The sequence below is a fragment of the Salvelinus sp. IW2-2015 genome, linkage group LG9, assembly GCF_002910315.2.
Source record: "Salvelinus sp. IW2-2015 linkage group LG9, ASM291031v2, whole genome shotgun sequence".
Classification (NCBI taxonomy): Eukaryota; Metazoa; Chordata; class Actinopteri; order Salmoniformes; family Salmonidae; genus Salvelinus; species Salvelinus sp. IW2-2015.
In genome coordinates, this window is record NC_036849.1 from 9,151,564 (window position 1) to 9,176,419 (window position 24,856).

At 43.9% G+C, this 24,856-nt stretch overlaps 2 protein-coding genes across 2 annotated transcripts in view; both read left to right on the forward strand.

Annotated features, from left to right (window-relative positions):
- Positions 1-18,368, forward strand: part of LOC111968540 (apoptosis-stimulating of p53 protein 1) — a 35,013-nt gene extending 16,645 nt beyond the window's left edge. Inside the window, exons 5-18 of the mRNA XM_070445127.1 lie at positions 2,175-2,276; positions 6,924-7,098; positions 7,579-7,775; positions 8,467-8,619; positions 9,239-9,431; positions 9,814-9,942; positions 13,114-13,196; positions 13,535-13,964; positions 14,206-14,975; positions 15,388-15,525; positions 15,707-15,840; positions 16,012-16,178; positions 16,464-16,663; positions 17,052-18,368. Of these exons, the coding sequence (XP_070301228.1) occupies positions 2,175-2,276; positions 6,924-7,098; positions 7,579-7,775; positions 8,467-8,619; positions 9,239-9,431; positions 9,814-9,942; positions 13,114-13,196; positions 13,535-13,964; positions 14,206-14,975; positions 15,388-15,525; positions 15,707-15,840; positions 16,012-16,178; positions 16,464-16,663; positions 17,052-17,093 (2,913 nt within the window). The 3' untranslated portion in view covers positions 17,094-18,368. The remainder of the gene's footprint in view (positions 1-2,174; positions 2,277-6,923; positions 7,099-7,578; positions 7,776-8,466; positions 8,620-9,238; positions 9,432-9,813; positions 9,943-13,113; positions 13,197-13,534; positions 13,965-14,205; positions 14,976-15,387; positions 15,526-15,706; positions 15,841-16,011; positions 16,179-16,463; positions 16,664-17,051) is intronic.
- Positions 18,369-18,653: 285 nt separating this feature from the next.
- sdsl (serine dehydratase-like) lies at positions 18,654-21,401 on the forward strand. Its single transcript, XM_023994186.2, has 7 exons — positions 18,654-18,995; positions 19,424-19,463; positions 19,544-19,683; positions 19,826-19,914; positions 20,198-20,425; positions 20,537-20,667; positions 20,838-21,401. The coding sequence occupies exons 1-7, from the start codon at positions 18,843-18,845 to the stop codon at positions 21,029-21,031; spliced, it is 975 nt and encodes a 324-aa protein (XP_023849954.1). The 5' UTR covers positions 18,654-18,842; the 3' UTR covers positions 21,032-21,401.
- Positions 21,402-24,856: the final 3,455 nt, after the last annotated feature.

Below are 24,856 nucleotides of genomic sequence, written 5' to 3' on the forward strand. Positions count from 1 at the left end.
AAAACAGTGTGTTTTAATCAATTATTTGGTGATGTGAATATATTTAGTATAGTTCTATCTAAAAATGCTAACTTAAAAAAAAAATTCACTTAAAAATAAATCACTAAGGAGGATGGTCCTCCTCTTCCTCCTCTGAGGAGCCTCCACTAGTACATATCTACCTCAATTACTTCTTACGCCTGCACATCGACTCAGTACTGGTGCCCCGTTTTTAGCCAAGTTATCATTACTCATTGTGTATCTATTATTACTTTTATTAGGTGTTTTACTTTTCTATTATATCTCTATTTTCTTTCTCTCTGTATTGTTGGGAAGGGCCCGTAAGTAAGCATTTCACTGTCAGTCTACACCGGTTGTTTAACATTTTATTTGTCTTTTATGGATAAAATATTGCAGGTACAGTACTCTGGCATGGTCCTGCGTATGGTATGAGGGCTGAGTCAGAATTCTGATCCTGCACAGGGACGCTGTTTCCTAATATCAGCAGTTATGTCAATGTTTGATGTGAAGGAAATGCACTGTTACAGTTTTTTGTCCATTTCCCTTAACTTGCATTAGACCCTGACTGACCCCTTCTCTCCTGCTGTTTTTGAACTTACAATGACAGACTAGTTAAGACAGGCAGCAGTACAGTTATCAAAGTTCAACATCTGTTTGTAGCTATGTTGTATGAAGCTTCTCTACAGCTCTGTTGAAATGCAAACAAGCCTGCTTCAGTGGTCTTTTAAAACCTCATTTGACATCATTTGGTGCCTCTCTAGAATGAGGGCAATTCTGCCCATAGGCCTAATCAATGGATTCCACTGGTCCAAAATGTTCAGTGTAGTACTCATTCTATCCTTCTGGCAATGGATGACCCAATGTTCCACTGTTGAATTGTTACTGGTGACTTGAAATGTTGCATATTTAAGCCCCTCGGGGGGAGGAAGTCATGTATTCCAGGAAATCTTGATGTGACAGGCGACACTTGACATGTCCATTGACTGAGGCATGAATGAATCGACCACTCAGAGGCACCTCTTATTGTTCCACCACACACACACACACACACACACACACACACACACACACACACACACACACACACACACACACACACAACGCTATTTCCCTCTTGACTTCTATTGTCCAAAGGCGAACAGCAAGCCTTCCTGTTTTCACTAGCTCACAGATGCTGCCTTGGCACCACAAGCTAAAGCACCAGAGGCCTGTTCAAGGTTGCTGTAATGTAGTTCCCTTTGAACATCATGGTTTCAACTTTAGCCGTAATGGGAATGGATTGGAGTGGTCCAGTGACCTCACTAAGCTGTGCTTTGTAGTCTTCCTGTTCATTAGCCCTTTTCTCAAGATACAAAACCATAAACTCTTCACCTCAAAAGGATAGACTAGAGATCAAGCACCTGAGGGAGATTATGAGTTGACTGTGAAAGCAGGACTTAATGTGTGTGTTTTATAAAAAGTGTGTGTGAGAGAGAGAAAAATCTATATAGATAAATAGAGACAGCATTGTGTTTGTTAATCAATGACTATACACAAAACTATACACAATTGCAAGACATGGCAGGACTACAAGCTTCCTGTTTAGGCAATCCAGGCATTTCCTAGTGGTCCAGTGATGTTTGCTGGTGTGTGTGTGTGAGCGCCATGTGACTGCAGTGTGTGTGCACTGAGAAATGCATTTAAACAAAATATATATATTGTTTTTGACAGCTGTGTGTTGCACACATCCTGCACACAGCATCACGGGTCAGCATCAAACCTTTTAATATCATGAGCATAATGTTTGATATTCAAATTTGTATGATATTCTGTTTGATATTCATTTTGTATATCACAAAGCTAATGTAACTTCACATCGGAGAGGAGAGTTATGTGTTTTTGATGTTATGGAGAATACTCTTACATAAGACAGTGAGATGAGACCTGTTGTCTCCATGTTTGATGTTGTTATATCTAGGTCTACTGCTGCCTACACTAGTCTCTGTAACTTTATAGCATAATGTTTTATCATCTGATGCAGTCAGTGTTTTCATGTCAATGTGTGTGTGTGTGTGAGGATGTGCTTTGTTTGTTGTTTGAGAGGGCCCACATTTTGAGCTTGTTCTTTCTCCCGGTTTGTCTGATGTGTGTGTGTGTGTGTGTGTGTGTTTGCGCGTGCGTGCATGTGTGTGTAGGTGGGGAACCCTAGCGTGGAGCTGTCTCTGTCGGAGCTGCAGGAGATGGCCACACGTCAACAGCAACAGATCGAGGCCCAACAGCAGATGCTGGTTGCCAAGGTACTAGGACACAGACACTGCTGATCACATAGTCAATAATATATATATTTATATATAAACAATAAACATAATATACAGTACCAGTCAAAAGTTTGGATACACCTACTCATTCAAGGGTTTTCTATATATATATATTTTTTTCTACATTGTAGAATAATAGTGAAGACATCAAACTATGAAATAACACATATCTAATCACATATGTAGTCATTTTATATTTGAGATTCTTCAAAGTAGCCACCCTTTGCCTTGACGTCAACCAGCTCTCAACCAGCTTCGTGAGGTAGTCACCTGGAATGCATTTCAATTAACAGGTGTGCCTTGTTGAAAGTTAATTTGTGGAATTTCATTCCTTCTTAATGCGTTTGAGACAATCAGTTGTGACAAGGTAGGGGTGGTATACAGAAGATAGCCCTATTTGGTAAAAGACCAAGTCCATATTATGCCAAGAACAGCTCAAATAAGCAAAGAGAAATGACAGGCCATCATTACTTTAAGATGGCCAGTCAATCCGGAAAACCATCAAGCGCTATGATGAAACTGGCTCTCATGAGGACTGCCGCAGCAAAGGAAGACCCAGAGTTACCTCTGCAGCAGAGGATAAGTTCATCAGAGTTACCAGCCTCAGATTGCAGCCCAAATAAATGCTTCACAGAGTTCTAGTAACAGACACATCTCAACATCAATTGTTCAGAGGAGACCGCGGGAATCAAGCCTTCATGGTCGATTTGCTGCAAAGAAACCACTACTAAAGGACACCAATAATAAGAAGAGACTTGCTTGGGCCAAGAAACACTAGCAATGGACATTGGACCGGTGGAAATCTGTCCTTTGGTCTGAGGAGTCCAAATTTTTGATTTTTGGTTCCAACCGCCGTGTCTTTGAGAGACGCAGAGTAGGTGACCGGATGATCTCCGTATTTGTGGTTCCCACCGTGCAGCATAGAGGAGGAGGTGTGAAGGTGTGGGGGTGCTTTGCTGGTGACACTGTCTGTGATATATTTAGAATTCAAAGGCACACTTAACCAGCATGGTTACCACAGCATTCTGCAGCGATACGCCATCCCATCTGGTTTGCGCTTAGTGGTACTATAATTTGTTTTTCAACAGGACAATGACCCAACACACCTCCAGGCTGTGTAAGGGCTATTTGTCCAAAAAGGAGAGTGATGGAGTGCTGCATCAGATGACCTGGCCTCCACAGTCACCCGACCTTAACCCAATTGCGATGGCTTGGGATGAGTTGGACCGCAGAGTGAAGGAAAAGCAGCCAACAAGTGCTCAGCATATGTGGGAACTCCTTCAAGACTGTTGGAAAAGCATTCCAGTTGAAGCTGGTTGAGAGAAGAATGCCAAGAATGTGTTTGGTTACTACATGATTCCATATGTGTTATTTCATAGTTTTGATGTCTTCACTTTTAGTCTACAATGTGGAAAATAGTAAAAAATAAAGAGGTGTGTCCAAACTTTTGACTGGTACTGTATATATATATGTTTTTTGTTGTTGTTGAACTTTTACTCCTTTTTCTCCCCAATTTTGTAATTTCCAATTGGTAGTTACAGTCTTGTCCCATCGCTGCACCTCCCGTACATGTGAAGGTCAAGAGCCATGAGTCCTCCGGAACACGGACCTGACAAGCCGCACTGATTCTTGACACACTAATCGCTTATCCCGGAAGCCAGCCACACCAATGTGTCGGAGGAAACACCTTACAACTGGCAACCGAAGTCAGCTTTCAGGCGCCCGGCCCCCCACAATGAGTCGCTAGAGCGCGATGGGACAAGGACATCCCGGCTGACCAAACCCTCCCTTAACCCGGACGACGCTGGGCCAATTGTACGCTGCCTCATGGGTCTCCCGGTCATGGCCGGCTGTAACACAGCCTGGGATCGAACCCGGGGCTGTAGTGACGCCTCAAGCACTGCAATGCAGTGCCTTAGACCACTGCTCCACTCGGGTGGCCTTACCAGGAACCATCTTGACCTCACATTCAGAAAACCCACTGGTGTCTATAGCTTAAGTCTCTGAGATGTCTGGCCATTTCTGTTATGTTGAGTGGGTGTGTTGGTTTAGCTTGGTTTGTGTCCATTACAGAACACCACAGAAAAACGCTTCAAAGCTTTTCTCATTGGACAAGTCCGGGTAGTCCCCCTTACTTCAGTCCCTTTTTCTTCCATTTGGTGGCTACTGAACATCAACCTGGTGCTATTTGAGTGTGTCCAGAGTGTAAATCATTCTGCTTGTTCACAGACAGTTGTTCTGGATTGGCTCAGGTTTCAGTCCCTCCTTCTCTCTGCTGTGGGCTCCAGTCAGTCAACATGTGGGTCAGAGAGCAGATCTATATGTTATAGAGCTATACATAGATCCTCAGTTTACAAATGTCACCAGGGATCCATCTGATATGGCACCCTATCTCCTCTATAGCAATGGTATTCAAACTTTTTCAGCAGGGACCCCTTTTTTTCAGCCAGAATTTCTGGGTACACCATTTTTTCCCACAATTATTTATTGTGACCCTACCCCAAATATAATGACACAATCTTAAAATCGGTGCAATAAATACATTTACTCAATAACATTTTATTTTTCAAAATATCATTCTCAAAAATGTTTGTATATTGTCCCATACAATAATCTGTACTCCACATTTTTTGGTTCCTAAAAAATAAAATAAATAGCTTGGCAACCCCGACTTTGAATAGCACTGCTCTAAGGAACAGGCTAGGACAGGGAGGCCTGTTTTACTGTGGTCTCAGACAGAGGGACATGCTAACATGCTATCAGGGAAAATAGATACCTGCACACTGTCAAAGGGTTTGGATGAAGATACAAAACAGATGCTTCTGTTTACATGCAGGATACATTAACATGCAAACATGAGTGCTAAAATGTCAGAGAGGCAGTGAGTGTGTGTTGCCTGCTTGCCTGTCATGTCTTAATAGAGTTGGTTGCTCATCACAAACAGCATTTGTGGTGGGATGCGTTGGGGAAGAGTACCATTGTACTTCTGCTTATGCTTGATTTTTGATTGGTTGGGATATAGTTCACACATGGTCTGTTTGTTGATCTGGTCACATGTGCTGTGGTCAGCTTGTTGTGGTCTCTGTGGTCATTTAAACACATCAAGCAGTTCCTAGATCATCTTGTGTGTGATGATGTGTGCAGTCACTAGCTAGGTACAGGGTGATGGTTACTAAGGTCAGTATGGTCGTTGTGTGAGGTGGCAGCATGCATCGCCAGGGACAACGAGCAGGGACAACAACAGGAAGGGAATAGATGTCCGGCAGGAAATGAGGTCAGCGGTGAGCAGCCAGCTGCTGGGCTGTCTCAAGGAGAGGAGAGGATGGAGAGGAACGTAGAGGGTTTAACAGTAAAGGGTTTACCCTATTTTACCACATGCAACATACTGGAAACAAAAATTTAGCACCAGGAAAGCATTTACCTGAGACATCAGGGGACAACTTGTCGTGTATTTTTTAGTATTTTATTGATAATCACATTTCCTGTTTAGATCCGATTGTGGATTAGGTTTTAACTGGTGTTTCTCAGTCTGAAGGTAAATATGTCTGTTTATGTTTTATTATGGGGCTGAGGAAACACTGGATGTTTCAACGTTGTTTATCCTATAAGAAGCCATGATGCCTTTTTATGTGTTGATGATTAGGGTAATACTGGTGATGCATTTGACTACTAGAGGTTTAATGAAGCTTCTATGAAGTTATAAGCTACGTACATACACGTGTCAGTATGGGAATGTTTTATTCGTTCACTGTGTTAACACTGTGTATTAATGTGTGTGATTAGCTGTGATTTTGGGTGTTTGCATAGAGTGGGTTACCGCTCTCATTTTGTCCTTCTATTGAACAGTGGATTGTGTTTAGTCAACACTCCCTGCCCAGTTCTCTCTCTCTCGCTCTCTCTTTCTGTGTCAGAACCTGCATTGTGTTTGCTCATTCTAGAGCAGACCTGAAAATTCTTTAGTCAGCACCACATAGCTTTGCAATCCCTTGTACTCACTCTCTCATTCGCTCTCATTCACATACTGATTTTGTTTTTCACTCACTCACTCACTCCACTACTGGTATGTATGGATTTGTTTTCGTTATTTAGATGATCTATGTATGTCATTTGCAAGGCTGGTATTTTTTGTATTGGAGAAAACATGTGTTGTCAGCAAAGCCCTTTAACTGTTTTGATAAGAGAAAAATGGTTTGTGTATTCTCTCTTCTCTGCAAATCTGCGTGTTTAGGTCCACTAAGTTAGCTGAATTAGATTACATTTGCTGTGTGTCTCTTGCTCCCTCTTTTCTCAATACTTTTTATTACTTTCTTTCTCTTTTCACTCTCTTTTTCCTTTACCATCGCCTTCCTTTTCTTCCTTTGTTCCTTTCAGCTCTCTTCTGTGAGAACGGAGGTGTGTGGCTGTGTAGTGTGTGTGATAGTTATTTCTAAAAGCAGTCAAAAGTCATTGTTATGTGCTTGTGTTCGAATATGTGTGTCTGCGTCAGTGTGTGTCATTTTATCTGTGTCTGAATGAAGTGGAGGAATGCTTGCACTACATTTGACCTCCCCACATCTGTAACTCATTGTTCCCCTCTGTCCCTCCTTCAACTCTCCCCTCCTTTCCCCTCCCCTCCCCTCCTCTCAGGAGCAGCGTCTGAGGTACCTGAAGCAGCAGGACCACACACAGGGCCAGACAGCGTCAGAGGCTGAGAAGCTGCAGAGGTTGAAGGAGCGAGTGGAGAGTCAGGAGGCCAAACTAAAGAAGATCCGCGCCATGAGGGGCCAGGTGGACTACAGCAAGCTCATCAATGGCAACCTGTGTAAGCAATGCTCCAATACACACACACTTGCGCGCACACACAAACACTGCCCTGTTAACGTGGTGAAAGTAGAATATGGGCTCCGTTCAGCTGTCCATGATGTCATCTCTTTCTTTAGTTCTGTCAGTGAGCCTGGAATCTGACCCTCCCTTATGTTGTGGTCTGGAACTGGGTGTGTCTGGGTGCTGACAGGAGTTCTCTGAATGTTTTAAAGTCCCCATGGCCATACTGTAGCAGGGTCTTGTTCTGTATAACGTCCAAGGCTGCACCCTGCCTGCCCACACTGATAATGATACTCCACAGAAAGAGGAGTTGTCCATCCAGTCCACAACATTCCAATACGCTATACTCACTCTTCTCTCACACAGCATCAGACTTGAAGCATATGTTTTGATTTCTCCCTAACACACACATATACACACACCTAATACATAGTTACTGATATTAGTGTGTTGCGTCCCCTCTCCTCTACCCATGCAGCGGCTGAGATCCAGCATGTGAGTGGGCTGTTCCAGGAGAAGCAGGCAGAGCTGCAGTCAGCTGTGGTGAAGGTGGACCAGCTCACCCAGCAGCTGGAGGACCTGAGGAGGGGACGTCTCAATGGCCTGCAGCCCCTAGGAGGACCTCTCACTGGCACCGCCGCCCTGGAGCTACGCAAACTTTACCAGGAGCTACAGGTACATTTCCTGAAGAAAATGTGTGCTTGCTTCAGCCATTTAAAATGATATTTTCAGTAGTACTGCAAGTACTGTACAGAAGTAAACATCTCATCACAATACCACTAGATTATGATGACACAGAGTCATGCTGAGAGATCAGTTTAATGTTACACGTGTTTTTACGTAATACAACAAGAAATTACACTATATAAAGTAATGACACTTCAGATTCATATTTTTGGGGGACGTTACATCATCCAGCTGCAGATCAGATGAAGGAGAGGAGATTAGAGTCAGATTGACATTTTCATTCTGAAGGACATTTGCGTAGGGGTATAATAGATGTGCAGCTTTTGTCTCTTCATCCCTCATCCTGCCAGGGCCTGGTTAAACAGAGACAGGACAGGATGCCCACGGGCGTGACTCTGCCATGCCACCAACGCCCACACACGTTCACACACACACACACACAACACACACACACACACCACACACACACACACCACACACACACACACCCACACACACACACACACACCAACACACACACACACACACACACACACACACACCACACACACACACACAACACACACCACACACAACACACACACACAGAATGACCCTATTTCCATCCATCTGACCCCTGGTGTGACTCACAGCCATGCCGTTCCCTGTTCCCTCTGTGTCTCTGTCAGGTGCGTAACAGCTGAACGCGGAGCAGGGCGGCAGGCTGCAGCAGAACAAGGAGCTGCTGAATAAGCGCAACACAGAGGTGACCATGATGGACAAGCGCATCTGGGATCTCCGCGAGCGCCTGCATAAGAAAAAAGCTGAGGCACGTCAAAAAGAGAACAACCCTGTAAGACCAGGAAGGAACTCTCACAAGCTCACCAAGAGATACTCAATCTATCTCAATACTCAATACCTTTGTGTTCCTAGAGATACTCAATCTATCTCAATACCTTTGTGTTCCTAGAGATACTCAATCTATCTCAATACTAAATACCTTTGTGTTCCTAGAGATACTCAATCTATCTCAATACCTTTGTGTTCCTAGAGATACTGCAATCTATCTCAATACTCAATACCTTTGTGTTCTCAGAGATACTCGATCTATCTCAATACCTTTGTGTTCCTAGAGATCTCAATACTCAATACCTTTCTGTTCCCACTCACTCTTACACTCAGACCACCAGCGCATATGCAGTAGCATAGCACGCCTACATACTGCACTGTACAGTGCCTAGTGAAAGTACTCACAGTTTTCACATTTTGATGCCTTAAAACAAGTTTTTTAATTTGCAAATGTAAGCCAACAAAATGCTAATCATTTCACTAGGCACTGTTTATACATACAGTATTTAGGTAATTGGCTTCACTCTCTGTCTCTTTGAAATTCTCTGTAATCTACAGCAGATCATTGTGATTTTAAGTATAGCTGACATTGTATTTCCCGTCTCTCTCTCTCCACTCCACAGCTTAACAGGATAAATGGGCCTCCCTCCCCCCAGCCCACCCCCAGCAGCTCAGGGCGCGTGGCCGCTGTGTGTCCCTATATCCAGGTCCCCATCCCAGGCAGACAGGAGGGAGGCTACGCTCTGCCCCCAGACCCCTTAAAACCACACTCTGTCCCTGGGACTGGCCCCATCAACCATGGCCGCTCTAAATCAGGTCAGTCCCTGCTCCACACTCTGCAGCTTTACCTACTTTATCACTCTCAAACTACTGATTGTCAGACTATATCTGTCTATTTGGGACACCTTGGTTGATCTTATCTCGACAGTCATAAGATTGGTAAGGAGGAGGTGGTAGAGGATTTTAGTTCAGAGTGGTAGCAGCACGTAACACCTCTGAGCAGATATTTCAAATCTAAACTCGTCATATTTTTGTGTTATCTGGCTCAGCTTTCTCTAACTTCCTTTCCTCTATTCTCTCATGTCTGTCTGTGGACCTCTTCTTCTCCTTCCCTTACTCGTATCGTCTTTTTCCCGCTGTTGTTGTTGTTGTTATTGTTGTTGTTGTGACCATGGCGTGTGTGGTGGCCTCGGCTCAGCAGAGGAGGAGGGGTGCGGTGTGAGGAAGCCCTCCGGCCAATGGAAGGTCTCAGATTTAGACATCATAGTGGACCCCGTGGAGCTGAGAGAGGGGCCCCGGTCCCCCTCAGGGGCCCACGGTGCCAACAGTGAGTCGGCAGCCAGGGACCAGGGCAGCAGAAGGAGAGGGGCTTCAGTAGCATGCCTCAATATCAACAACAGTGCTTAAACATAAATTCTGATAGTTATGTACAATACCGGTCAAACGTTTTAGAACACCTACTCTTTATTTGTACTATTTTCTAGATTGTAGAATAGTAGTGAAGACATCAAAACTATGAAATAATACATGTGGAATCATGTAGTAAACAAAAAAGTGTTAAAAAAATCAAAATATATTTTATATTCAAATCACCACCCTTTGCCTTGACAGCTTTGCACACTCTTGGCATTTTCTCAACCAGCTTCAACTGGAATACTTTTCCAACAGTCTTGAAGGAGTTCCCACATATGCTGAACACTTGTTGGTTGCTTTTCCTTCCCTCTGCAATCCGACTCATCCCAAACCATCTCAATTTGGTTGAGGTCGGGGGATTGTGGAGGCCAGGTCATCTGATGCAGCACTCCATCACTCTCCTTCTTGGTAGAATAGCCCTTACACAGCCTGGAGGTGTGTTGGGTCATTGTCCTGTTGAAAAATAAATGATCTCACTAAGCCCAAACCAGATGGGATGGCGTATCACTGCAGCATGCTGTGGTAGCCATGCTGGTTAAGTGAGCCTTGAATTCTAAATGAATCACAGACAGTGTCACCAGCAAAGCACCCCCACACCATAACACCTCCTCCTCCATGCTTTACGGTTGTAAATACTAATGCGGAGATCATCCTTTCTCCCACACCGTGTCTTCGGTTGGAACTAAAAATCTCCAATTTGGACTCCAGACCAAAGGACAAGTTTCCATTGGCCCAAGCAAGTCTCTTCTTATTATTGGTGTCCTTTAGTAGTAGTTTCTTTGCAGCAATTCGACCATGAAGGCCTGATTCACACAGTCTCCTCTGAACAGTTGATGTTGAGATGTATCTGTTACTTGAACTCTGTGAAGCATTTATTTGGGCTGCAATTTCTGAGGCTGGTAACTCTAATGAACTTATCCTCTGCAGCAGAGGTAACTCTGGGTCTTCCATTCCTGTGGCGGTCCTCATGAGAGCCAGTTTCATCATAGCTCTTGATGGTTTTTGCGACTGCAGTTGAAGAAACTTTAAAAGTTCTTGAAATGTTCCGGATTGACTGACCTTCATGTCTTAATCATGATGGACTGTTTTCTCTCTTTGATTATTTGAGCTGTTCTTGCCATAATATGGACCTGGTATTTTATTAAATAGGGCTATTTTCTGTATACCTCCCTACCTTGTCACAACACGATTGATTGGCTCAAACGCATTAAGAAGGAAAGAAATTCCACAAATGTACTTTTAACAAGGCACACCTGTTAATTGAAATGCATTCCAGGTGACTACCTCATGAAGCTGGTTGAGAGAATGCCAAGTGTGTCCAAAGTTGTCATCAAGGCAAAGGGTGGCTATTTGAAGAATCTCAAATATAAAATATATTTTGATTTGTTTAACACTTTTTGGGTTACTACCTGATTCCATATGTGTTATTTCATAGTTTTGATGTCTTCACTATTATTCTACAATGTAGAAAATAGTCAAATTAAAGAAAAACCCATGAATGAGTAGGTGTTCTAAAACATTTGACTGGTAGTGTACATGCATGTATATAGTTATAACATCTACCTAAAACTAATGCCACAGGCTTGCCTTCCCTCCTTACATAAAATATGTAGCTACAGGTTGAATCATTATGTAACTATTGTGTTCATCTTCTGTAGGCCTACTATGAGGTCCCATTCCTTTCCCGCCTAGAAAATCAATTTATTTATATTGGAATTGAATGTTATTGTGTGAATATTTGTCGCCAAAAATACCACGGTCAGTCTAAATGACCTCTATTGAATAAGGGGAAATGGATAGGCTACATGGTTTATTTGTATAGACAAAAATAGATCTATGACGTTAGAGAAGGGGTTACTGATGCATAGTTCTCCACCTCTATGAATGTACAATTCAAACGGGACTCATGTAGAGAGAGGAATGATGTGTCCTCTTTGATGGACTTGGTCTGCGTCAGAAATGGCACCCTATTCCCTATATTGTCCACTTTATTTGACCAGAGCTCTATGTGGGCCCTGGTCAAAACTAGTGCTCTATATAGGGAATAGCATGCCATCTCAGGCTCAGCCTTAGATGATGTAGCGCCTCTAGTGCTCACCTTTAATAGGACCGGGTAGTTGTAATGTTTGAAAGGGAGAGTAGCAGTGGCTTAGCTGGCACAGACACTGCAAAAGGTTTAATAGGAAGCCTGGCAGGCAGACAGACAGGATGCAAGGAATAGTTTACCTCCAGACAGACTGTCTCCAGGAGAGCTGAGCGAGAGAGAGATCCTCTTGGAGTGATAGACATTCTCTAATCCCTTTAACCTGATCTAAACCGGATCAGAAACGGGGACAGGACTAAAATACACACAGCACATACTCCTTGTTATTAGAACTGACACTGTGTCCCTCAGGTCAGTCTGTCCTGCAATATAGGTATGGAGGTAACCCTGTTCCTGTACTGTACCAGTCTGTATGAGACTAATCTCTAGTGGACAGACTACATAAACAGTACTGGAGATCTGTCATGATACAATGGTATGCGCGAGATAACGAGCAGCATTCGTTCCCGGTGCTTTGGGCAAATCGTGGGCAAATTGTGGTTTCGCAGGTGTTAGCATTTTTCGAATTTTGGAAGAGGAGGCAACATTTGGACTCTAACTTGCAAAGAGAGAGGGTGGAGCTCTTCGTTCCGGTTCCTATCCTCTTCTCTTCGTTCCGGTTCCTATCCTCTTCTCTTAACACATATGGACCCAGAACTTAATCGAGCATCTGACCAACTACGCAAGACTTTAGTTATGTGTTAACCGAGATTAGTATGAGACACAAGGCAAAGAGAGCAACGTGATCTAGAAATGGAAACGTATTAGTCTCAGGTACTAGTTCTTCAAATACAGTGTTGTGTGTGTGTGTAACTCTACTTTCAGTTGCTCATTTAGACTACGTCAACATTCTATCGATCACTTCTCAACACAACTAGAATACCACAGCCCATCTTCCAACCTTTATACTGATACACAGACTACCGGTCCTGCTGTCTTTCCCCCCCTCTTTTACCTCTTTCCTTTCTCACTCAATCCCTCTCTTCTCTACCCCTCCTGTAGCCAATGATGCAGTGTGGCCCACCCTGAGTAAAAGTGTCTCCTCACGCCAACCTTCAGATTGGAGGAAAACCAGCCCAGACCAGGTGAGATCCCTACTTCACCTTCTACTACTACGGTCATTGAGTACCTCTCAATAGTCTAAAGTGGCTTCCTATCATCATCACCTCTCCTTCACCTGCACTGTTATTCTATAACTAACCATGAAAAGCAAATTCCTAGTAGGCATTCTCCACCATTTTTCTTTCACAGACCCTGTTTTTTCAGATCAATAAGGACGAAGGAGAGGACACAAGTAGAGAATCCACTTTAGACGAGACGCAGCCATTCACTTTTTGCTCTTTCACACATTCCTTGGACTCTCTCCTTCCTACTGTCCTACATGGACGTCTGTCTAACTGGTTCACTCTATTTCCCTCCACAGAGCCTTGACTCCAGTAAGCTACCAGGAGGATCCGTGTCCAAACCACCACCCATCTACGGCACTTACCCTGCACCTACTGGCCACCCGTCTATAGTCTGCTCTACCAGCTCCCTGCCCAGGTCTGCCCCTGCCACCTTAGCCTGGCAGCGCTCAGCCCCAACCCCTGCACCTCCTGGTTCCTCCTCCCAGCAGATCCAGCAGCGTATCTCTGTCCCCCCCAGTCCCACACCCCAGCCGGGCCCGGGAGAGAGGCCTGACCCCCCGCTGGCTGTGGCTGTGAGGCCCTACGTCCCAGACAGGTCCTCCTCCAGGCCTCAGTCCCCCAGGAAGGGCCCAGCCACCATGAACTCCTCCTCCATCTACCACATGTACCTGCAGCAGCCTGCAGCCAAGAGCTACCCAATAGGAGGCAGATCTGCTGTCAAAGCAGGTAAACCCCTCAATAGATGAACATGATATTTTGTAAAGAGTCAGTCAGACCTGGGTTCTAATAGTATTTGATTTCCTTCAAATAATGAATCTGCACTTGATTGAGCTTGTCTGGCACAGTAGGACCAATGTAATAGTCCCAAAAGTGCAAAACCATTTGAATCGAGATAACGCTTGACTTTCCTGTTGGGCCTCAATAGGTATGGTCCTATAATAATGTCTTTATCTCCTTTTGTTTGTAGTGTATGGGAAACCAGTGCTTCCCTCCAGCACCTCTCCCTCCCCTGTGCCTTTCCAACACGGGGCACTGTCCCCAGGAGGAGGCCTGGGTGGTGGAGAGGACATGGTGGACAGGGAAGGGGACACCACAGAGGGTAGACTCCTACCCCCTCCCAGTGTGGAGAACATCCCGCGGCCCCTGAGCCCCACCAAGCTGACCCCCGTGGCCCACTCCCCGCTGCGTTACCAGAGCGATGCCGACCTGGAGGTCCTGCGCCGGCGGTTGACCAACGCGCCGCGCCCGCTGAAGAAACGCAGCTCCATCACAGAGCCAGAGGGCCCCACCGGACCCAACATCCAGAAGCTCCTGTACCAGCGCTTCAACACCCTGGCCGGAGGCATGGAGGGCAGCAACAACACTCCGTTCTACCAGCCTGTCTTCATGGGTGGTGTCCTGGGATGTCCTGACATGGACAACATCAACACTGCTAATGGGAACCTGATGGAGACAGCCTCCCTTGTGGTCACTGCAGCAGAGGGTCCCAATTCAGACCATCGCCTGTCCCCTTCCTCTGACTCCAATGAAAATCAGAAGCAGAGGACCCCCCCACCCAGTGAGACCATTCCCTGCTTGCCCACCCCTCAGCCCAGCCAGGAAGACAACAACAACAACAACCAGCCTGGTCCTACCACCAACAGCACCACCTCCACTCCAAGGCCCATCCCTGAGGCCTCGTCCCCCCAGCAGAAAGACACCTCTCCCCGGACTGTCACACCCCCGGCATTGCCTAAGGTCAACCTGCGGAGCCACAGCTCCATAATGCAACCGCATGCTTCCTTTTTGTGTGCCATAATACATAGGGTCTAGAGTTTCTCCTGGTCAGGTCACATGTTCTGCAAAAAACAAAAAATCTGACTTATGCTAGAGTTGCCATCTGAGTTGCAGACATTGCTTTCTTCACAGGAAAAATTCCCTGCCCTAGTCATGACATTAGACCACAGGAGGCTGCTGAGGGGAGGACAGCTCATAATAATGACTGGAATGGAGTAAATGGAATGGTATCAGAAACATGGAAACCACTTGTTTGATACCATTCCATTCATTCCGTTCCAGCCATTACTGTGAGCCCGTCCTCCCCAATTAAGGTGTCACCAACCACCTGTGCATTAGCCAGAGAGTAACTCCACTTTCTCTGTCTCAGCAGATCAAGAGGACTAACCTGAAGAAGCCTGAGTCAGAGCGGATAGGCCACGGGCTGCGGGTCAAGTTCAACCCTCTGGCCCTGCTACTGGATGCCTCTCTGGAGGGAGAGTTTGACTTGGTGCAGCGGATCATCTATGAGGTAATCATAGGCTCGTCAATTCAATTCAAACTTTATTGTCCCAGAAGAGATATTCCTAAATCAGCTGCTCCTTAAAAATGTTAATGGCTTTTGTGACTGTTGATATAAAAAGGGCTTTATCAATACATTTATATTTGATTCATGAAATAAATGTGATTGATTGATCCTTTCCCCCATGCAGGTTGAGAACCCCAGCACGGCCAATGACGAGGGCATCACCCCCCTTCACAATGCCGTATGTGCTGGACGTCACCACATCGTCAAGTTCCTGCTCGACTTTGGGGTCAACGTCAACGCTGCTGACAGCGATGGATGGTGAGGACATACACTGTTTAAACCCTGCTGTGACCATTTCTCTTTACCTTCCTCTTTCACTTGATATTTTCTATTTCTTTCACCTTAGCTTTGCTCACCTGTATTTAAAATGGTCAAGACTACACCATGTCTCCATGAACGTCTCTCCTTTTGTGTCCGTCATATATCCAGGACCCCACTACACTGTGCAGCCTCCTGTAACAGTGTACATCTCTGTAAGATGCTGGTGGAGTCAGGGGCGGCCATCTTTGCCACCACCATAAGTGACGTGGAGACAGCGGCTGATAAGTGTGAGGAGATGGAGGACGGATACACACAGTGTTCCCAGTTCCTCTATGGTGAGTGGTGTTATAAAGAGAGACATATGGCTCCTGAACACAAACAACCCATAGCCCCTACACCCTACACACCAGGAACTCGTGCTAGGATATGTCAAATTGGATAGGTAGGTATAAGCAATATGGTGAAAGCTCCACCTAACCTATGTGAAGGCTAGGTGAAGTTCCAACGTTATTGTTTGGCCAGGGTTTTCTAGACAGGGCCATGGTTTTGTGTTAGGAAGGTTCAATAATGTTTCCATGTGAACTGTGAAGTGACCCTCTTCCCCTCTATCCACCCCCCAGGGGTGCAGGAGAAGCTGGGTGTGATGAATAAAGGGTCAGTGTACGGGCTGTGGGACTACGAGGCCCAGAGCTCAGACGAGCTGTCCTTCCACGAGGGAGACGCCATTACCACTCTGAGCCGCAGGGACGACGCTGAGACAGAATGGTGGTGGGCCAGACTACATGACAAGGAGGGATACGTGCCACGCAACCTGCTAGGGGTAAGGCCAGCCACTACGATGGATACAACTATGGTCTAAATCACCAGGATGTTAATATGAATCCCCAAGATGTTAATATGAATCACCAGGATATTAATATGAATCACCAGGATGTTAATATGAATCACAAGGATGTTAATATCATAGAGATCCTTTAATTCTGTGATTAATGTGGTGTATTTATGCTTATATACTATGTATAAGATATCCCCACTCTTGTTTGAAATTACATGTTAATTAAATGTTAGTTGAAATTGATAAGGAGCTTTAACCCAATGACAGAAGTGGCATCTCAAAATATTTGGTAATAAATCCTATGCCTGTATAAGCTGAATTTCCTTGATCTGAAAATAATATGAACAATAACGTTTTCTTCTTCTTCTTACAGTTGTATCCAAGGATCAAGCCTAGACAACGTTCTCTGGCATAGAGAAGACGATGCACGTTGCTGAGAAGATAGTGCACGTTGTTGTGCTGGGACTGGGCTCAGAGCTGGAGCTGACTAGACTTGCAGACAGTGGCAGCGCCTGGACAGTGCCCTCTCTGTGTCAGTCTGTGCCACCCCAGAACAAAGGACAAGGGCCAGGGCATGGACAGAGTGGCCTATATCTGGACAGACAGACAGACAGGCTCGGTATTGGTGGTCACTTACCAAATAGGAAGAAGAGCCAGCATACACCACCCGTAGATCCCTGTCTGCATTTAAGGTTTCGCTTTTCTCCCTGACTAAGCTGACTTTTTCTCATTGGTTCATGAAGCAATGAAGGACCATTTTTACTTATTTTTTTCAACAACTCCCACCGCCCTGCCACCACCCCTCATTCAGAGAATACTCTGGATCTGGGCTTCCCATTTCCCTCTCTCACTCTGTGTTTTTCTCCTGTGTGTCAGTCGAGTAAGGACTTGAATGTGATAATCTCAGAGAAGGGAGCAGAGGACAGAGGCAGTCATGAGTTAGTGAATGTGGGTTTGAACTAAGTGCTGTTAGATGAAGATGGACAGTTACCCTGCAAGGCAAATCTTCAGGGTTTCAGTGGACGAAAGAAAGCAAGAGATAAGATAATGTTTTTACGAGATGAGAAATGGACAGGACGAAATGTGACAGCAGGTGTTATTGAGCGACTTTGAAGGCTGGTTAAAGCTACTGAAAGAGATGTGGAATGTTTAAAACAGTCATACAATGTTGGTTTTATTTTTGCGAACCAAAATGTGTTCTGAAGGAATGAGGGGGAGAGGTAGTGCTGGGATAGGAAAGTGAGAGGTGCAGTATTTTCTTCTACAGATATAATAACTATGAAGCTAACTATGGGTGTGAATTGAAACTAAGCTCATCAAACACTCATAGGCCTACAGTATATAAATGCTTTATCACCCAAACAGGAGGTCTATAGTTAGGATCTCTCTTTGGCGTTTGTATTCATATTGAGTTAAATTTAGGCAGAAGTTTGTACATTGTGCTATTTTTGTTTCAGGTTGGTTGTTGTCTATTTAATAGCCATCATGCAAATTGATACACAATTTCATCACTGAGTATAGCCTACCTGTTGACCGACGCTGGCTTGATTTACTGGTTGTGTATTACAGTCTGCTGTATGGATGGGTTATGTGACATACAAAACAAACACCAATCAATATGCTGCAAAAAAAAATTATGTACACAATAAATAATTATTTCCCTTGAATGGGAGTAAAAAAAAAAAAGTAACATAGAATGTTGTATGTTGTTATAGCAATAACGTCTCACTATGCTATGCACAATGCTTGCTTACATTGGCTGCAGTTTTCATACAGTCTACCAAACAAGAGTTAATAACAGGGAGCGTGCCGATTCATTTATGATCTATCCCACCTCCTTTGAAAGCTAAACATTAACGGATAGATATGGCAGTTTATGCAAAGGTCAGGGATAAATCATGTACTGATTGCCGCAGCAAGCTATCTTGTCACAAAGTTGCACCGCCTACAAACGGAATATTGTTCTACAGTAGTCTACTTCTTGACTATTACTGTCTTGTCATCCGCAACGGAATTGCAATCTTAGTTGACAGCGGTACATTGCGTCTCTCTGTGGATTGGGCACATTGGCGAGAAAAGAAAACCTGGATTTGCACATACGCAATTTACGCACTACCATTCAAGGGGACATCGAATACTTCCAACGTTGTTATCCTGAGCCCTCATGGCAAACCCAAAAGCCTTTCACATAAATAGCCCGTTTTTGGAGAGCATAGACATGTCAAAACGGACCGGGACCAATGTGTATTTAAAAATGGAAAGTTCCCAACCCTCCGGTTCATTCAAAATCCGTGGTATAGGACACCTTTGCCAAAAGGTAGGCATGTTCAAAGGGTTGAAGTAAAATGATCGTAAATCCAATTTACATTTCATCTAATGACAACCATACTTAGAATAGAGATTTAGTAACATTTCAAAGATTAGCCTATTGTTTACCCAAGTGATCGGCCTACATACTGGAAACACAACCTCACGCGCACAAACATTTGAAATTCTGCTCATCATGGAAAATATCCGCCATTATTATAAAGAGTTTGTTTCAGGTTTGTTTAGTACTGTTCAAACACTTGTGCGATAACACCTCCTAGTGTTGACCAGATACATTTTTATTTAATGCTTCCTTGAGTTCATGATGATAAGACCAGAGCAACGTTTCAATATATAAATCACACTTTCTCAGTTTGAATAATTTTTTTTAAATACACATATCTAATCAATGGCATTATACTTTATTTTAATTTCTAGGTTGCAGGACCAGAGTCCAAAGGAGTTGTTTGTTCTTCAGGTAGTATACGATTGATATAATAATATTTCCAAGTGATCCAAACATTCCCCATTATGACAATATCTTTATGTTGTGTTCAGGTGGCAACGCTGGGATGGCCACAGCCTATGTGGCACGCAAACTAAACATTCCAGCAACTATCATTGTGCCTTCATCCTCTCCTGAGCTGATTAGGGAGAAGCTGAAGGACCAGGGAGCCACGGTCAGAGTAGTCGGCAAGGTAATCCCGCCAATTAGTGACCACCTCTCCTGTAGTTTTTGCCAGCCTTATAACCGAAGACTGATTTACTTGTGGACTTTGTAGGCTACTCTGTTCCCCCAGGTGTTTTTTGCAATTTGTCTGTCTCATTTTTCCTGTTCAGGTGTGGGATGATGCCAATGATGAGGCCCTGCGTCTGACCCAGACTGATGGCCTGACCTATGTCCCACCCTTTGACCATCCTCTGCTCTGGTGAGAAGATACTCCAGTCACACCAACCTTAAATGAGCCTGTAAGGGGCATGACTTCTAGAATGACCGACTTAGATCACAAATAATGGTTCAGATTCTGTGAAATGAACACCGTTCTTCTCCTATTAGGAGTTGCTGTTGCCTTTTCTTTTGAATGGACAGTTTTCCCACCTCTTTTCTTGTTTGTCTCATTTTGTCCCCCTTTCTATTTTGTGTAAAGTGTATGGTGACACATTTGTTTGGAAATTACACTTTAAATATGATTTGATTTGATTCTCCCCCAGGCAAGGCCATGCCAGTATTGTGAGAGAGATCAAGGCCTCTCTTCCATCCAAGCCTGGGGCTATAGTTTTATCTGTGGGGGGAGGAGGGCTGCTCTGTGGGGTGGTGGAGGGCATGAAGGAAGTGGGCTGGGCCAGTGTGCCCATCATCTGCATGGAGACTGAGGGAGCAGACTGTTTTAACGCAGCAGTAAAGGCTGGCAAGATAGTCACCCTCCCTGACATCACTAGGTGAGAAGAGAACAGAGATTACACTGAGATATTAATTTAGCTTTATGTTATATTCAAATCTTTTCTACTCTATTCCATTGTAATGATCTGGCATGATGGTTGTATTGCCAGTGAGGCCAAGTGTCTGGGTTCGAAGACGGTGTGCAGCCAGGCCTTTGAGTACATTAAGGAGGGCAACATGAACATCATATCAGAGCTGGTCACTGACCAGCAGGCCTTGCAAGCAGTGGAGACCTTCCTGGGTGAGTGTTATACCAGACACCACTGTTGTCAGAGGACACATTCTAGAATTGTTTTAAATGTTCAATACATCTCCATACATTACTCTGCTTTATTTGATGTATAGTGATATCCTAAAAGAAACGTAGCTACTGTTACAACTACGACTAACACTATGTGTGTGTGTGTTCAGACGAGGAGCGTGTGCTGGTGGAGCTGGCCTGTGGGGCTGCGTTAGCGGCTGTGTACTCTGGTGTCATCCAGAGACTGCAGGGTGAGGGCCGGCTGCCTGTTCCCCTAGCAGGACCCCTAGTCATGATTGTCTGTGGAGGGAGCAGTATCAACCAGGCACAGCTGGAACATCTCAGGAAGGTCCTCAACAGATGAACACAGAACATGGAGCTCCTAGGCTGAGTCTCAAATGTCACCCTATTCTCTATATAGTTCACTACTTTTAACCAGGGCCTATAGCCTTGTCCCATAGTTGATCAAACAATAAAATAGTTGGCTACAGCACATACAGTATGGACAAGGCTATTGGATTTCCACCAGTAGGTCATGGCTCCAGACTGTTTTAATGAAAGATTATGAGGACCGATTCGTAATTCTTTTTTGTATTGCAGCTTCTTACCCTGTTGTATACATTTTCACAATGTTGACTAATGCTGCCTCTAATTTCCCTGCTTTGCAATCAGTGTCAAATTTGGAAAATCTCTGACAACCTTTTATGTCTCATAGAATAAAATCTGAAATACTATTCAGTAGTGGTTATTATCTGTACATTTAATGCTTTGTTCAAATGCAGTTACTAGTTGTTACCAGCAGGTGGTACTCCTTGTTGTTGAGAATTCCAACCAAAAGACCAGTGGACTTGGTAGGCTATACTAAGAAGACAACCGTTGCTTAACTTCTGACATCATTCTGTTTCTATCAGCTATACGCATGTATTTTCTTTTTTTCCATTGTTTATTTGATATACATTTAGGCTACTATTTTGTTTAAGCTGACATGGTTGATGAGACAGTCTTAACCCAACGTGGCTATGTTTAACAGATATCAGTAGCAGCCTCATAAAACCGATCATATAATAATCTAAAATAGTCATGGAAAAGCAGAGACAGGTTAAAGAAGGATTTTTAAGCCTTGAGACAATTGAGACATAGATTGTGTATGTGTGCCATACAGAGGGTGAATGGGCAAGACAAAATATTTAAGTGCCTTTGAACTGGGTATGGTAGTAGGTGCCAGGCGTACTGGTTTGAGTGTGTCAAAAACTGCAAAGCTACTGGGTTTTTCACGCTCAACAGTTTCTCGTGTGTATCAAGAATGGTCCACCACCCAAAGGGCATCCAGACAACTTGACACAACTGTGGGACGCAATGTCTGTGAGTTAGACACCATCTCCCAAGCTACAGGGTCATAAGAAGCACCATAGAATGGAATAGCACCATTGCTTATGTGAGTTTATTGAATGTGACAGGTTTACCTCACACTTATGAAGCAGTTCACCAAGGCACTAGGTCAGTCACAGTTCTAACAGGCCTTTCCAGGAAGAGAGTTGATTCACAAATTTAAGTATGATTTCCCAGCATGACTATAACAATTCAAGATTATAGTAAAACATTTAGTTTAAAAAAGTAATAAAATAAAGTAAGGTGCTTTCCCTCTTTTTGGACACTGATATGTTGTAAATGACAGTAATTGAGATCCACTATGAGGATGTGATTAAGCTTTAATTTCTTTGAAATGCTTTTTAATGACTATTTTCATAGTCTATTATCCCTCCCCCAGGGGATGGAGTCTTAAAGGATAATCTGAGACCAGATCAGAGACATTAGAGGATTGATTCCCCACCTCCCTTAAGAGGACATCTTCCCCCATATTCGCTGAGGCTGTATCCCAAATTACACCCTATTCCTTATATAGTGTATTATTTTTATGGCCAAAAGTAGTGCACTATATAAAGAATAAGGTGCCATTTGAGACGCAGCCTCAGCTATCAATGATGATGCCTTCCAGACAAGGAAAGTACAGGCTGGTACAATATTAGGTATCGACATTGGCATACTTTCTTTACTGTAATGTAGTTAAAGGAAGTAACACTGTAAGCAGTTTTCATTGAAAACTATCACACGTGTAGCCTTTTAAGTGAAAATACACAATGTGTTAGTAATGTTTAGTGTGGATGAAATACATGAATGTTTGAGATATGAAAGATTTAAGAGCGGGAGCAAAGAGCTGCACAGTATGCCTGTCTGCTAAAGAATGTTTCTTTGTTCTGTTAGCTAGGTCTAATACAGTAGACTAGTTTATGGAAATAGTGTTGCAGTCCCAACTTTATTCATCCCAGTCATTTTTAAACAAAGCGTGACATATTATCCATCATGTTGTTTGTGTGCAGGTAGGAGCGCCAAGCTCAGAGCCACTGATGGGGCGGGTACTGAACCAATCATTAATCCTCCATCAATCACAACCTTTGATGTTTAGATGTAAGTGTGTAGGCAAGGCTTGATGGGTTTTTCTTTTTGTTTAAAACTATAAATCAAGTGCTGGAAATCAAAACTTTGTAAAATAAACATTTGTTTCACTTGCTGCATGTTCTATCTGTCTTATGAAGAGCTCCTAGCTCTCACATTTCCACAGTGAAATTATAGGTTGTAGAGGCCTTGTCTGGTTGGCTTTGCTTAACAGAGGTGGGCAGTCCTCCTGACAAATGTATTGGTATCAGGAATTTCATCAAATGATCCCTATGAAGTCAACAAGTCTACATCTTTAACCTTTAGGTGAGGCAAATGAAAGTGACCGAATCATCACAAATGACTCTGGTTGAGTTACAGTACAGCTAAGTCAGAGAGAGAACAGAACAGACCTGTGAAGAGAACAGAAAGAGAAAAAAATTAAGAAATCCAGGAATAAGTAGAGACCAGAGACAGGAACCTTAGTTTGAACTCTACAGTCATGCCTGCCCTGCCTGACAACAAAGACCAGTCAGTCTGTACAGGGTGCTTATCCCTGGAGCAGTTTTACTGTGCTTTACTGACTGTACACTACAGCTACATACCTCTATTAGCCCCCGAGCAGTGTACAATAAGCAGGCCTGGACAATTTAAATATTTACGCAATACTCCCAGGCCAACTTTTGGAAGTGCTGCCCTTCGTACATAAAGCAGACCAACCAGCCCCTGACGTCACCCTATGCTTTATGCCTGCATGCCTCCCTCCCTTCACTGGCTCTGGCTCTTGGAAAGGTGAGCAGAACAGAACCTCGNCCCCCCCCCAACACAAAATAAACAACTCCTGAACCAACACTTGCAGTTGAGCCAGATCTACATTCATCAGCACTCCATCACAGGAAATATCTATTCTTTATAAAAAAATATATCTACATACGCTACAGAACACCTACTCATTCAAGGGTTTTTCTTTATTTTTACTATTTTCTACATTGTGGAATAATAGTGAAGACATCAAGACTATGAATTAACACATATGGAATCATGTAGTAACCAAAAATATTTTTTTAACAAATCAAAATATATTTTATATTTCAGATTCTTCAAACAGCCACCCTTTAACTTGATGACAGCTTTGCACACGCTTGGCATTCTCTCAACCAGCTTCACCTTGAATGCTTTTCCTACAGTCTTGAAGGAGTTCCCACATATGCTGAGCACTTGTTGGCTGCTTTTCCTTCACTCTGCGGTCCGACCATCTCAATCCCAAACCATCTCAATTTGGTTGAGGTTGGGGGATTGTGGAAGCCAGGTCATCTGATGCAGCACTCCATCACTCCACTTTTTGGTAAAATAGCCCTTACACAGCCTGGAGGTGTGTTGGGTCATTGTTCTGTTGAAAAACAAATGATAGTCCCACTAAGTGCAAACCAGATGGAATGGCGTATCTCTGCAGAATGCTGTGGTAGACATGCTGGTTAAGTTTGCATTGAATTCTAAATAAATCACAGACAGTGTCAGCAGCAAAGCACCCCCACACCATCACACCTCCTCCTCCATGCTTTATGGTGGAAAATACACATGCGGAGATCATCCGTTCACCCACACCACGTCTCACAAAGACAGGGTGGTTGGAATCAAAAATCTCCAATTTGGACTCCAGACCAAAGGACACATTTCCACCGGTCGATTGTCCATTGCTCGTGTTTCTTGGCCCAAACATGTCTCTTCCTCTTATTGGTGTCCTTTAGTAGTGGTT

What these genes read in the sequence shown, in the direction of transcription:
- sdsl (XM_023994186.2), top strand. Translation starts at nt 18,843, where the DNA reads ATGGCAAACCCAAAAGCCTTTCACATAAATAGCCCGTTTTTGGAGAGC. An exon ending in AGGAGTTGTTTGTTCTTCAG is followed by an intron (nt 19,464 to 19,543) that starts GTAGTATACGAT and finishes TGTTGTGTTCAG; the next exon opens with GTGGCAACGCTGGGATGGCC. An exon ending in CGGTCAGAGTAGTCGGCAAG is followed by an intron (nt 19,684 to 19,825) that starts GTAATCCCGCCA and finishes TTTCCTGTTCAG; the next exon opens with GTGTGGGATGATGCCAATGA.